The 15,451-nt window shown below is 47.0% G+C and overlaps 1 protein-coding gene across 1 annotated transcript in view; it reads left to right on the top strand.

Annotated features, from left to right (window-relative positions):
• Nucleotides 1–15,451, top strand: part of ADCY8 (adenylate cyclase 8) — a 1,090,843-nt gene that overhangs the window by 726,902 nt on the left and 348,490 nt on the right. Inside the window, exon 6 of the mRNA XM_078686748.1 lies at nucleotides 8,404–8,562. Within this exon, the coding sequence (XP_078542874.1) occupies nucleotides 8,404–8,562 (159 nt within the window). The remainder of the gene's footprint in view (nucleotides 1–8,403; nucleotides 8,563–15,451) is intronic.

Consider the following 15,451-nt stretch of genomic DNA (forward strand, 5'->3'; position numbering starts at 1 on the left):
ATATACCCGGATTACTCCCTCGAGGTGCAGAGGCAGCGCTCCACATTTCTGGCAGTCAAGAGAGCACTACGGGAGGAGGGCATCCGCTACTCGCTTCTATTTCCTGCACGTCTGCGGATCATGTTAGATGGTAAATCTTCTTTCTACAACTCTCCAGACGAAGTATGGGACTGGTTGGAGCTCTACAAAGCGGGGACGGATGCTCACCCTGCAACTGCCGAACAGCGAAGGAAGACACAGAAATCCAAACGACCCCGGAGACCCAGGAAGCGACCGCCGAAAGTTGGAACACCCTCTATCTCGCAAACCGAGCTGGAACGCAAGGAGGCCCTTCGGGCGGTCTCTACCATCTCCAGGGCGGTAACAGCGACGTCTGCAGCGGAGACGGGCTCCCAGGAGGGCTCGGAGGATGCAGTGTCGGAGGAGTCGAGTGTTGCTGATAAGGGACCACTTCATGTCACGCCTGGGACAGCTGATGGCTTATTTGATGAGTGACCCTCAGGACCTGTCATGCTGGTATCGTATTTGCAGCTGGACCCCTGTTTGGGACTAGGGCGGAGGCACGTGGCTGGGAAGGGTGGAATGCTGTGGGGTGGTGGAGGGATTCCCTCCCGCTGCTGATGATTTAGACCTTTGCGGGGACGGGGATGTGGGGCAACGGGGGCGCACTGAGGAGGGCTGGCCCGGCGGCATGGTTCGTTCATGACCTGCTGGAAGTAGCGACAGGCCGCCCCCCCTTTCTCACACCTACTGTGGGACTCTGGTAGTTGCCGGAGACTGTTACACTGAGGTTATTGACATTTGGATGGGACTCTGCTGTTTGGGGCCTGTTCTGGGGATGGGTGGGACATGGGGTTGTTGGGCGGTGTTCCGGGGTTGGCTCGGGGGGGATGTCAGTGTGTCCAGACTCTTATCTATCGACGGGGCTGCTATCACTGTTGTGAATGGGGACCATACCTGACCTAAAATGTGTAACCTGGAATGTGAGGGGACTGAACTCCGTGCTGAAGCGCCACAAGGTACGTGCCTATCTTGTTCGTAGAGGGGTACAAATAGCCTTTCTACAAGAGACGCACATCGATCAACGTGAAGGGCGGGCTTTACAGCGCAGGTGGCGGGGTCAGCTGTTCCACACGAGCTACTCGGCCTTTGCGAGAGGGGTCTTGATCTGGGTGCGGGCGGGGGTCCCCTTTCAGCCAGTGCAGACGGTGCTTGACCCTGAGGGGAGGTTCGTAGCTGTACAGGGCCGTTTGGACCAGAGGGATGTGACACTCTGTAGCATATACGCCCCCAATGTAGACCAGACTGCCTTCTTTGCGCGCCTCTCAGGGAAACTGGCGTCGGTACTAGCCAATGCGGTCTTACTGGGGGGGGACTTTAATTCAGTCCTTGATGTGGGGTTAGATAGGTCTCACCCTCCACTGGTGCAAGCAGCGGCGCACAGGCTAGCACAGAGTAGGCGAATGTGGGAGAGTAGCTGGGGCCTGGTTGATGCGTGGCGAACCCAACACCCAACAGAGAAAGATTTCTCGTTCTATTCCCCTCCGCACGAGCTTCATGTTCGCCTTGACAGCATTCTATGCACGCCAGATGTTCAATGCTTGGTCCGCCACAGTGAATACCTGGCCAAAACAATTTCTGACCATAACCCTTGCCTGGTGGCGATCCACTGGACGCGGCAACGCCAAGCTCTACCGACGTGGCGATTGAACCCGCTGGCTCTGGAGGACACTGTGTTTAGGACAGAGGTAGGCAATGGGGTGGAGGGCTATTTTGGCGCTAACGCGGGCACAGCTTCCAGTAGGGCGCTGGAGTGGGACGCCTTTAAAGCCGTGGTTCGGGGAATCTGCATCTCAGCCACGGCGGGAGTTCGCAGGACTCTCCTACGGGACCTCACGCGGAGCGAGGATCGCTTGCGCGAGGAGGAGAGGCATTACCACGCGACCCCGGACGCTCGCGAGGCGGTTTCGGCGGCGCGGGAGGAAGTGGCGGCGACAACGGAGAAGTTGCGCTGCTTTGATTATAAAGAGTTCCTTGTGCGGGCCCATGCTGAGCGCGACAAGGTGGGTTCACTTCTAGCCTGGCTGGCCGCTCCGGGAGCCCGCGGCACCCCGATTGTAGCTCTATCTACGCCGGAAGAGACTGAGGTTTACACTCAGTCGGAGATCAATGGCCAATTTTTCACATATTACGCGCACCTTTATAGGAGTGCGATGCCGTGTATGCCAGGAGAATTAGGTGAGTTTCTCCGGGTGGCGCAGCTCCCCCGGCTTGACCTTGAGCATGTGGCCCCACTGGGTGGAGACATCTCTGAAGGTGAAATTCGGGTGGCCAGTAAACAGATGGCTCGCCGGAAGACTCCCGGTACGGATGGGCTACCGATCGAGTTTTATGCAGCTTACGCTGGCATGTTGGTGCCACGCTTTCTTGTGGTGTACCAAGAGGCATGGGAAACAGGGACCCTCCCTGCAACAACCCGCGAAGCTTTGGTGATCCCCTTACTGAAGCGGGACGGCAAAGCTGCCTCACGCTCGGCCTACCGACCCCTGTCTATGCTCACGACGGACTATAAGATTTTGAGCAGGATTCTTGCGACGCGACTGCTGCCCCACATGCGCACGTTAGTGCATCGGGACCAGGCGGGGTTTATCCCCCAGCGCACTACCGCCACCTGTGTGCGACGACTGCTTCGGGTCATGGGGGGCTATGTTGATGGTCCGCCGGGAGCCGCTGTTCTGTCGACTGATATCGAGAAAGCATTTGACAGCGTCGAGTGGCCATACTTGCTTCGCGTACTGGAGACCTTCGGCCTGGGCGAGCGATATGTGAAGTGGACCTCCTTACTCTATGCTGCGGCCACGGCCCGAGTCAAGACCGGGGCCACTATTTCGGCCCCATACAGGGTAGAGCGAGGGACCAGACAGGGGTGTTCCTTGTCCCCCCTCCTATTTGCGTTAGCTATAGAGCCTCTGGCAGCTCACGCCCGACTGGGCCATGCATATGAGGGCTTACAACTAAGAGGCGACACCCACTACATATCCATTTACGCCGACGATTGCCTACTGTTTTTGGCTGACGCGGACGCTGCCCTACTCGGGGCTAGACGCCTGCTGTTTGATTTTGGCCACCTCTCGGGACTAAGGGTCAATTGGAAGAAGTCATGCCTCTTCCCGCTGGTGTCGGGTACGGACGACTCCCAACCGGAGGACGAGCTGCGGTGGGAATATCATTGCCTCCCTTATCTAGGTACGCGCATATACCGGTCACAATCGGACCTCTTGGAGGGTAACATTGAGAGAGCGATTCGGAGCCTGCGTGGCTGTATGGGGTTCTGGCGGACGCTCCCGCTGTCGGTCGCGGGGCGAGTGGCGTTACTTAAAATGGTGGCGCTGCCCCGCCTCTTATACTTATTTCGCACGCTACCGGTCTGGATCCCGGCATCTGTGTTCACCAGATTGCGATCCTTGCTCACCGAGTTCATTTGGGGTGCGGGCAGGAGGCGAGTGGCGCTGGCCACATTGATGCGTCCTAGATCGGACGGGGGGCTAGCTGCCCCTGATTTCGAATGGTACTATTTAGCGGCCCAGTTGCAATGGCTTACCCAGGCAGTGGCCCTTGAATTCAGAGGCCCGGAAGGAACTGCAGGCGGATTCCTTCCGAGACATGTCCTTCATTATTCTGGCCCAGAAACTGGACCTTTCCCTACTCTCGAGCGAGGAACGGACGATCCGCAATTGCTGGCTGCGATGTCATAGACGAGCCGGCATCGCTCGCCCATATGCCCCAGAGATCCCACTGGGGATGTGCACTGCCTTCCCGCATGGAGGGGATTGGTCGGCACTGGCGACTTGGGAGGACCTAGGCCTGCAAATGATCGGTGATTTGTATAAGGAGGGATCACTGCTATCATTTCAGGAGTTGCGCGACATTTACGACCTCCCGAGGGGGGATTACCTGTTGCACGCCTCGCTGGTGGCTAGTATCCAGACCCACTGGAGGAAGGGCCTTTCTGAACCACCGACGTCTGAGAGCTGTCAATATGTGGTTATGGCGGCTGGTACTTATAAGGCCGTCACCTGTCTATATCGGAGGCTGTCGACAGCAACGTTGCAGCCCCTGGATGGGTTGAAAGCCAAATGGGAGAAGGATATTGGGCGACCGATTCCCGATACGACTTGGCCGCAGCTTTTGCGGCGGGCATGGAAAGGCACAAGAAATGCCAGATTCCAGATGGTCCAATTTTTCTCTCTTCACCGTGCTTATCTGACACCGGTCAAGATTTCACAGTACTTTGAGGGCGCGTCTTCACTCTGCCCTAGATGTGGAGTGGAGGATGCGGATTTTGCCCATATGTTCTGGGTTTGTGTGAAGCTAACCGATTATTGGGAGGCGGTGATGGCCTGCCTGAATGCTGTCACGGATCGGCAAATTGAAGCGGATATGGGCGTTTGCTTATTATCGTGGTTCCCTCACACCCCCCGCACTCGCGTCACCAGCAAATTCTTTGACTTGGGCCTGATACTGGCCAAGCGGGAAATCACCATGCATTGGAAGTCCAGCCGGGGCCCTAGCTACTCGCGCTGGAGATCTACACTGGAGCGGTGGGCAAACGCAGAGAGCGCATTGCGGCTGCAACAGGCCAGGCGACTAGATAATGACAAGGCGCTGGAGACAGCCAGGGCGTGGGAGGCCCTTGTGGCCGAGCTGCAACTCCCTGAGGGTGGCCAGGATGAGGAAAGTGAGGCGCCAACACCATAGGGGGCTTTGGGGGTGAGGTTCCCCGTTCCGGATTCAATACACAACTGACATGACTAACGACGGAGGTTATGAGAGTTTAGGTCCCCCAATGAGAGGCATCGCCTACCTCCTCCTTTCAACTGTCCTGAGGGAGGGAGGGATGATTGAGCATCAGCTGTTGAGAAAGAGGACATCGGCGCACTGACAAGGGGGGTGGGATACAGGGAGGGACTGGTTGCGGGTTTGTTATTATAAAAGGTGTATTTTCAGAAAAGAATTATTTTCCTGTATGCTCAAGTACGAGTGCGAGTATTGAACGACATCCTGAACTTCTTTACTCTGAAATGCCAATAAAAATTGTTTTTGCAAAATCAGAACAGGGTGAAGTCAAAAGCACAAGCAACTATGTATGCCCTATATAAACCGCTTAGTAAATTATATAGCCCGTTGATTGTAGCAATCACGACGGACATCAAAGCAAAACTCACACCTACAGTAGGCTATGCACAACAGGCTTTCACAGGAAAATGTGATAGATTACTAGAGAAAGTCCAGTGTCAAGGATGTAAGCGAATCTTTCAGCTACCAAAATACACATGTAACAGCCTGAAAGGACAGGAGTTTGGCTTCACACAGCAAGAATACAAATGTTTGGGCATATCCGCAAAATATTTCTATCGAATTTTCGAGGCTCCAGCAGGATCTCTGAAGGAGGTGTTAAAAACAATATACTGTGTGCAGCAGACACCATGGAGTGCTCACTTAAATGGAGTGGCGGAGACCTTAAAGCCGGCAATAGAGAATTGGTCTATGGAAGCAATAAGCTATATGATTATGAGGAACTCCATAAACAAACAAATTCATAAGATATCGTGGGAATCATATAATGCCAGCATTCAGTAAAAGCACTGGCAGTCAGCCTTGGCTGCATCTTATGAGGCTCACAAAATACAGCCTATTGAAGCCAGGCACTGGGGATGTAGTGCTTGAAAGAAAGTATTTAAGCCAGACTGGTGCCCCTGCAGATAAAGGAATTAAATCCCAACTGCAAAGCGTTATCAAATATCACAAGATGCATATTATGTAATTATCTAAAGGAGTCCTTACTCCATTTGATGTGTTTGTCCAGCACTCCTAAAGACTGGGCAGAAACTACGAAAAGCTATCTTTCAGACAAAGGGAACGCGAACATGTGTGGAAGCAATGGAGGCGCCCTTTTAATGTATTGTTCCATCACCTGTCAAGATTCAGACATTCATGCAGGTGGCAAGGATGGCCCTAAAGGAAGCAAGGTGTCACTGTGTCAACAAAAACTCTGCCTCCTAACTTGTTCAACGTCAATGTCAAACAGCTTGTAAGAAAGCATATAGGCAGGTTATTTGCTCTTTTGTATACCTTATGTCACTTAGTTCTGCTCCCAGAGAGGCCACCTTTGGTTGAACAAAATGTCAGCTACAACGGAATTTGATATTGATATTGCACTTTATTCTGCATCCTCGCTGTCCCCTACCTTATTATCTTGCGCTTTTTGCACATGTTTGTGTCACTGAATTGGTCCTTTACAGCAGATGTCATGATATGATTGATAAAAAGCCCCACTCTGCTTTCATAGGTTTAGTGCGTAGGGAGATCTCTGGCAGGGTGGGGTCACTTTCCCAGCTCAGGGGTCTGCTGACCTTGCACATTACTTTTGCGCTTTTTGCACAGTTTTAAGTTACTGAACCTACCCCCCCCCCCTAGAATAGCGAGCCTGGCGCTAGAGAAGAAAAGTTCTAATGGCATCCTTCACCAGCGGAATTTGCAATTTTAAGTACAGCTGCTTGTATACATATTAGACATGATCTTTTATTCTTTTTCCTGTGCTATAGAGGATGTTATTGTTATGTACTTGTATGCCTATCTATTCTTAGGTAATTATACAATGGAAGCAGAACTTGTTTGAATATACTATAGCACGTTGCTTACATAACAGTATTCTGTTTGCTTTTTATTACTGCAACATTGCAACCTGTAACTTTGTAAATTGTAACTTTGTAACTTTCATGTGTGCTGCATGAAGCAGCACACATGAAAGTTACAAAATGGCATTTTAGGATTGTTTATGTGCAGGAATTGACACATTCCTATACATAACCAATCCTCCCCTGCACACAGACACCCTTGCACTCTGGTGCAAGGGTGCCTGCGTTGGTGCTAAGTGGTTAAACTTAGCACCATCGCAGGGGGAAACGCACAGCTGCATCACGTTCTTGTAAACATTATGCAGCCTTGCGCTTCCGAAGTGGCGGAGCGTGTCGTTAAGCCAAGGAGGCTAACGACACGCTCTGCCACTTCATTGTACATATCCCCCTGTATCTTTTTTTGTTCTACGCCTGTGATGGTAAGCAAAGGTGGTTAACTATAGTCAGTAATACATCTTTGCCCTCTAAGTCTGCAGTGAATTACAAAAGCAAATTGTGTTAAAAAGAAGGCTCTGCCACAGGATAACACATAGGATTCTGGTGTCTGTTTTGAATCTGTTCTCAAGTATCTTAAAGTGGCAGCAGTAAAGCTGTGCCAAATGTGGCAAATAATTAGGACGTGTAATAAAATTAATACATTTAAGTTAAACTATTTGCAAAAAGCAAGTTTTAAAATGTGTACCTTGATTTGAAGCTGAGGTGGCATGCTGCCTCAACATGCCCTTCATAACGGAGTTACTGTGAAAGGCTAATGCTTTCCAAGAGTACCTGCTCTCCCTACACTTTGACATGAATAGCTACCCACATCAGCCTACCTAATTCTCCAAGCCTGGACCTGGACCGTGATTCCCTGTGAGACTTTGGAGATGAACCAGTTTTCTTGTCAGAGTTTACTTTAATAATTTGTGAGCACAAAAGAGATATGCTGCTTCCAGTGTTAAAGACTGGACCTGAACTATGATACCAGTCTGCAAAAGCCTATATCTGGCTTCTGACCTTACTCAGATGGGTAAGGGTCAATTTACGTACCTTTCTAATGTCTTGGAGAAGCGATTGTGCAGAGCGAACAATAGTAAGTGAGAAGACAGGAGAGTGGAATTCTCAGGAACATCATCCCTGCTAATGCCTATGTTTCACACCTGTGACTACCATGCCATGACATTGTAGTCCAGGGCAGACATTCAATGATGTCCTTGTGCAGATTCATTTTCTTTGTATTTCAGAACTAAACCCTGGAAATTGACTTCATGACCCAATGCAATTTAAAATCAGTAGTTTCCATTTCCATTTAAATGTGTTGATCAAGGGTGGTGAGCTTTACAAAGGGTAAGAACATGATCACATTACATGGGTGCCTCGTTGAACTCTACGTTCTTAGATAGCTCGCCCCTAAACTATGTCACACTCACATATGAGCAGTCAATTTGCCGCATTGTGGCAATATAATTTTGAGGAATGATTTTAATGTATTCATGTACATAATGGTGATGATTATTACCCACAATGTGCTGTTCCTTTTTCCAGTTTCTCCTTAAAAAAGATGGCTTACTTTACTGAAACTGTAATAACAGGAATGTTTATCACAGATCTTTTATATTCGTTAGGCTCTTACACAGTACATGCATGGTATACATAACTAACTTTAGAAATAAAATATTGTAGTTATCAATATTCAGCGTGTTTCTTATGCATCTCTCTAACACAGGTATGTTAGATCAAGAACGAAACATGACATTGACATGCGGATAGGAATACATTCTGGGTCAGTCCTTTGTGGAGTGTTGGGTCTTCGGAAGTGGCAATTCGATGTCTGGTCATGGGACGTGGACATTGCCAATAAATTGGAATCTGGTGGGATCCCAGGGTGAGTCAATTTATTTTACATTAAATCTCTTTTTGTGTGGTTGACACTGAACTACCTCAGGGAATGAGCATGAAATTATTTTTTATGACACTTGTTATGAATCCCATTGGATATTTCTTTTTGTTATGTTGCAATGTATTTTATGAATCACACTGATACCAGAGGTGTTCCGAAACTATTGATGGACAAGACCGGGTGCAGCTGAAGGCCACCTACTAATTAAATTGCAATGCTTTTCTACATGGAAGAATGCCACTTCAAAAAAGACATAACTGTGCAGCATCCACCGAGAAAGATCTACCATCAGTGAAGAACTTCATGACCAGAGGCAAACAATCTAAACATAATGGCAGAATACCAAGAGTGCTGGGAGTGGCACACTGAATACACTTTCTTCATATCTTGTGCACAGTGACTTAACGTCATCCTTTTCCCTATTAATAAGTACAAAGGACGAGGTGCTGTAGTAATGTACAATGCAATAGCTTGGTCAAATACAGTATGCATACAAAATGGTTCTGTTGGATCACATGCAATTCTCCTTTAGGGAGTACATAATGCAGGTCATCCCAATGACTGAAAAAAACTGTATCTTAACAGAATTCATTACATCAAGGACACATTATGAATATGATTGGAATTAGAGAAAGTGTGCTCAGTGTGCAGTATAACCAGCTTCTGCAAGGAAGTGTGCATGATACAACAATTTGATATATACATTTGATTGGAGCATATTTGGCAATCTGTCTATAGTACAATTCACAGCAACTAAGACTGTTTAGTCATGAATAGAATATCCTAGTTACAGCCTGTTTCAACGTATAAGTAAAAACATCAGGAAGGTTCTTCGTCAGGACACAAATGGAGACACCCTAAAGATGAACGTATGAATACAGTGTTACTACTATGTGTATTGGAAGCTGAAAACATAGTTCACAGCTTTATAAGTAGAACATTCACCCAGACTCAAGGGCGCAAGTGTTCAAAGGTTCTAGAAGGCCACTTCTAAAATATCACCTGTCTTCAAATGGGGCTACTTGCATCAACTGTTTGTTCCATAAGAGCCTATATAAACAAATTTAATCATATCAAACATGAGACAGAACATTTTATGATGTTTACATTACGAGTAGCACTTAACAAAAATGCAAGGATGGACCTCATAGGGTATGTTCAAAGGGAGAGTGGTATTCAACTCAGGTGTCCTCAAACACATCCCGATAATTCTAAATGACAACGTGAGCATATCAGTGAAATTATGCTTCATAACATAAATATACATATATATATATATATATATATATTCACTGAAAAAACCATAGGTTATAGACCATATATAGTTAGGAATTAGCATTTAAAAAACCTTATTTTACTCACACAAAACCATTGAAATTCCATATATAGTTAGTTGCACTAACTATATATTGCGCACCCGCAATCCACTGCTGATGATGTCACATATTACATCATTCATGACATGGTCAGTGACATCACTGATGACATCACTGATGACATCTCAAATGACATCACTGATGACATCTCACTTGACATCAATGATCACATCACTGATGATATCATTCATGTGACAATACAATGCATCTCCTCACATTTTAATATAACCTCTGTTTCACCCAGTGTTAAAAACAGAGTATAATTTTTGAAACCATTGACACACCAATACTAGTTACTACATACGTACTCACTGATTCCTACGTCTACACACACATTCACTCATTCACCCATACAATCATTCATACATACAATCACTCATGTTTACAACACAATCATATGCACTCATACACCTATACAGACACTCACACTCTGCCACTCATCCATGGAGTTACTCACACACCTAGTCAGTCCTGTAAAGAATCAATCACACTTCCATTTTCTACTCTATACAGTTAAACATAGAGCACCTTACGTTTTCAACCATATACTAACACATACTTACTCTCTTATACAATCATTGATACAAGTACACATTGATCTGTACAGAGTCACACACCTCCCATCCAGCCACACACACACTCAGTCTCCCATGCAAATACTTGGGCAATCAATCAATAACCCATATAGTTACTCATATAGCTACTGATCAACACATGCAGCAGTTTACAGAACAACAGACATAATGATGCACAAATTAAGACAGTTTAGTCACTAACCCATGCACTCAGTGAGACACATTTAATCACTCACTCATACATTCAGTCATGCACCTACTAAATCCTTCGTCCAGACACTTATACATCCACTCATTCTTCAATATGTAAGACATATTTTAACTTTACAGAAACATAGTCACTGGATGTTGTCATCAGTGATGTCATCAGTGATGTCATTTGAGATGTCATCAGTGATGTCATCAGTGATGTCACTGACCATGTCATGAATGATGTAATATGTGACATCATCAGCAGTGGATTGCGGGTGCGCAATATATAGTTAGTGCAACTAACTATATATGGAATTTCAATGGTTTTGTGTGAGTAAAATAAGGTTTTTTAAATGCTAATTCCTAACTATATATGGTCTATAACCTATGGTTTTTTCAGTGAATTTTCAAGGTTTTGTAAATGCTAATTCCTAACTATATATGGTCTATAACCTATGGTTTTTTCAGTGAATTTCAATGGTTTTTTAATAGCAAATATCATAAGCTGTCGAATGTCAAGTACGTGGTAAGAATTTTTTTTTTCGTGTTTATGCACACTGATCTGCTTTGATTGCTGCCCCCCACCCCTCATTTCTATTAGGAGTACTCTCTCTTTGCAGATAGTGAAGGGTAGTTAACGCAGCCCTTTCCCCCTTTGTAATCCGTCGTGCCTGCTTCTCTCTCCATTTGATTGATTGTTCTCTTTGGTTCATTCTCTATTTACAAACAAGCACAGAGTCGCAATACTCTGTTTAGTCTTTGCAGATAGCGAAAAATCGTGTAAAAAAACAAAAGGAATCGAGCAAAATCAGTAGGCCACTAATGGGATCTCTTTTGACCTCGCTAAAATAGAAACATTAGGAACAACCTGTTGAAAATAGCAATGCGTATGTATATAAGCGGCGTTCATTTGTGTTCACAGTACCCCTTGTTGATTGTTTCAATCGAGCATTGAATTGTTCGAAGTTAATTCTCTTAACGATCTTCTCTACCTGCAAACAAGGAAGAATAGGAATATTCTATCTCCCTTTGCAGATAGTGAAGGGTAGGTAACGCAAGCCTTTAACACGTCGTATCTATTTCATTCCTCATTGATTGATTGATTGTCCGAACATTGACTGTTTGGGAATTAGTTCTTTTTGGAGGTATTCCCTGTTTGCAAATAAACGTAGGAAAATCTTTGCAAGTAGTGAAAGGGTACGTAATGCGGACCGTTCTCCCCCGTTGTAATCTGTCATGCCTATCTACTCCCCACTGATTGATGCACCTTTTTCACCCGGACCATTTACTAGAGATACGTCATCTGGCCCGACCAGAGAGCACCCCTAGTGAAAAGGACATATGCAATAATAACGAAGTGATCACTGTATCCTGTTAACAGAAACTTTACCATGAAACAACCTGGAAAGAAAAAAATAGGAAAACGAAAATCAGTAGGCCACTGATGAACATGAACTTTTATTAAACAACGAACAAAGAAACGATAACATAACGTAATGATAAAACCTATTAATGTCCTAGAAACAAGAAAACGTTAAAATATGCCAGTGGTGAGAGACCAGAAAAACAGTAAGAGAAACCAAATCACCCCTCGCTGTCCCACCGCCTGCCACGCCAAAAAAATCGATAGACTAGGGAAAATGCAAGTCAGTAGAACATCCACCCCCACTCTGGAAACTTCCAAGGTGGGGCAGGGTTCCGGCTACGCCCAGCCGGGAGCAGCCCATATAAGGCAGGTCCTGCTGCCACGCCTCGGCCAGGAGATCCTAACGTAGGGTGTAGCCGGAGGAGAGGCCGAGACCAGCGGGACCCGGCCAGGGGATTGCCTTTACAACGCTGAACAGTTGCAGGGGGGGGGAATGTCTCCTCGACCCTCCCCTCTCTCTCCCAGTCCGGCCGCGGTGGCCCTTGAGAGTTGCAGGTAGTCCCGCCACATGCTCTTCCGGTCCGACCACCAACGGTCGGGGGGCCGAGGCCGACGGGATCCGGCTGCAGCCGATAAACCAAGAAACCCGTTCATGGGGCCAGAGCCAGGGGCGTCCGGCCGACATCCACCGGAAGCCCGGCCCGAAGACGGACGGGACACTTCTTTCTTTTATAATGGCTGCGACAACACTGGAGGGGGATGTCTTGCACATGCCTCCGACCCCCCCCTCGTCCTCATCGCCTGGTCCGGCCATAACAAATCTCAAGCGAGACGCCGTGGGGTGCACTGGGAGGGAGAGACGGTGCGAACAGGCCTCTCCCGCCTCCCCAGGTGGAGGCTTCCCAGCTGCACCCTCAGCGCTCCAGGCGGTGGCATCCTAACAACTACAGTGCTGCACAGTTTCGGAACGACCTAGATAACGGTTCTTCCACTGTGGCCATGCTGCAACGTCTCGCCCGGCAGGGTGGAGCCCGTCCGCTCATGTGACCCCGCGATCGCCGGTAGCTGCCGAACTCTCAAAATGGCGGTCGACCTGGCAAGAGCGGGCCCAACATAAAGAAATGGCCCGGTCACTGGTTGACTCCACCACCGTAGTCCTCCACGACCTTGAAGATTCTAGAGGAGCCGCGGGAGTCTCCGACCCCCGATGGGGAATGACTGCCATGATCGCCCGTGGAGTGACGAAACTGTATCCGCGGGACGTCGGCGCTCCCATGCTGGCGCCAGCCTCACTTTGAATTACTACAATCCTGCAGACCTTACTTCCGGTGAAAGCACAGTGTGACCCGGTAGGAAAAATTATTGCACCCCCTCCCCTTTTTGACTGATAGTTCAAACCACCGATCCTTTCCTTTGCCCTTTTAACGGAACTTTGGACTGCCTCCCCCTCTTTTACATTTTCTAGAGAAAACAAAACATTAACCACTACATTAGCATAGCAGTTGACACCAGAACTGTTTTCAAATTGAAAACCAACAACATCTTCAACAGAATCCTTTTTGTTTCTGCTGTGACCCTGCTACATAGAAAAAAATTGCCTATGCCCCCAAGTGAATTAAAGTACAAACTGACTTACAGTACGAGTAAACCACAATTTGTTAGTTTACACAAAACATTTTATGTTTGTTAATTGAATGGTCAGTTTACAAAAAGAGAGAAAATCACAATAAGCAGAACTCAGATCACTATCAACCTCATGGTTGAGTCATATATATATTCACAAACAAATCAAAATCACAAGTGCAAAACCCCTAGGGAGACATTGCTTGAAAAGAAAGAAAAGAAAGATTTGCAAAAATTGGTTTGTGTGACAACATTCGGCCAACACACGAATCAATTTAAAAACATAATTAGGAATAACTGGCATCTTCTTGAGTCTTTAGAGTATCCTCTCCAAAAACCCATCTTCGCTATGCGTAAGAACAGAAGCATAGGACAACATTTGATCAGAGCAGACAGTCATATCACAGCACCCAAAAGCGACCTTGTCACGCAGTGGAATCTGAAACCCATATGCGGACATCATAAGTGTGGCAATTGTGTTTCCTGTTCAAGCACCATTGAAGGTGACGTTTTTGTAAACAATGGCATCAGATGGAAGCATGACAGCTTCACAAATTGCAAGACTAGAAATGTCGTCTATGCGGTGGTCTGCCCATGTGACAAAGTATATGTTGGCAAAACAAACCAACCGATTAATGCCCGGATTACCCAGCACCGCTCCCGGCTTAAGAAAAAAGTCATCACAGCCCCAATGGTGGAACACTTTACCAGTAATGGCCACTCTGAGTCTGATTTTAAATGGACTGTACTGGCATGGATTGACCCTAAACACTTTCGTGATGTGGATACAATGTTGTTGCGCAAAGAGGCGTACCTAATCCTAAAGTTTGACAGTGTAAATAAGGGTCTCAATAGCCTCAGTGAAATCAATAGAGCATAATCATTTTGTGCATGCTGTCAGACACTACATGTCCCACAATGCACTTTAATGGTCAGCCAAAACTTGAATTCACGTTTCACACTACAGGTCCCAGCATGCCCCATTACTGTGCCCTCCGCCTGATTGGCCCAACACAAGTTTGTTGGTTTGGCCACCTGACCGGCGATGCCCAGAGACATTCACATCTCTGAGACAACGCTGTGGAGCAAGTTCGTTTGATTGGAACTGACACTGTGGTAAGCATGGAAGCAGCCGTTTTTGTAAACTGTTCACTTAACATTGACATGACAATGCGGTAATGCATCCCCCTCCCATTCACCTGCAGATCTTGATTCGAGCGTTTGGTGAAGGACTCGCAATAGAACCCCCAATTTGGACACAGTGAATTTTTTGTCCAAGTAAGTGGTCTGATTTTTTAATTTAAACGCGACTAGCGCTTGTAATTGAATTTAAATAGCAAAGCGGTAACAGGACACCTCCCGCTTTTCCCAACAGAGGTACAACTGTCTCTCTGCATGGTAGAACAGGGACTACATAACAGAACCCACCTTGAGGCTTTTGCAGACCATCGTCCAAGTAAGTTTTTTTCTGAACACCAAGGGGCCCATGCGTGTATTGAATTTGTGAATACACAGTGCACTAAAACGCATTCCACCGCCTTTTTTTCCAGAAAAGTAAAAGAACTTCACCACCAGCGACATAGATGTGGCTTGGCTTCCACACAAATGCAGGTAACTGAGTAACAGATGGTTATTCAACCTCCCCCCCCTGCGCATCTGGCCAACGCTCACTGACTCTATTACTTTGTTGCAGTGCGGGCCACCGAGCACAGACGACATTCCTTTCAATTCGTGATTAACTG

This window comes from Lissotriton helveticus, chromosome 4_1, assembly GCF_964261635.1.
Source record: "Lissotriton helveticus chromosome 4_1, aLisHel1.1, whole genome shotgun sequence".
NCBI lineage: Eukaryota > Metazoa > Chordata > Amphibia > Caudata > Salamandridae > Lissotriton > Lissotriton helveticus.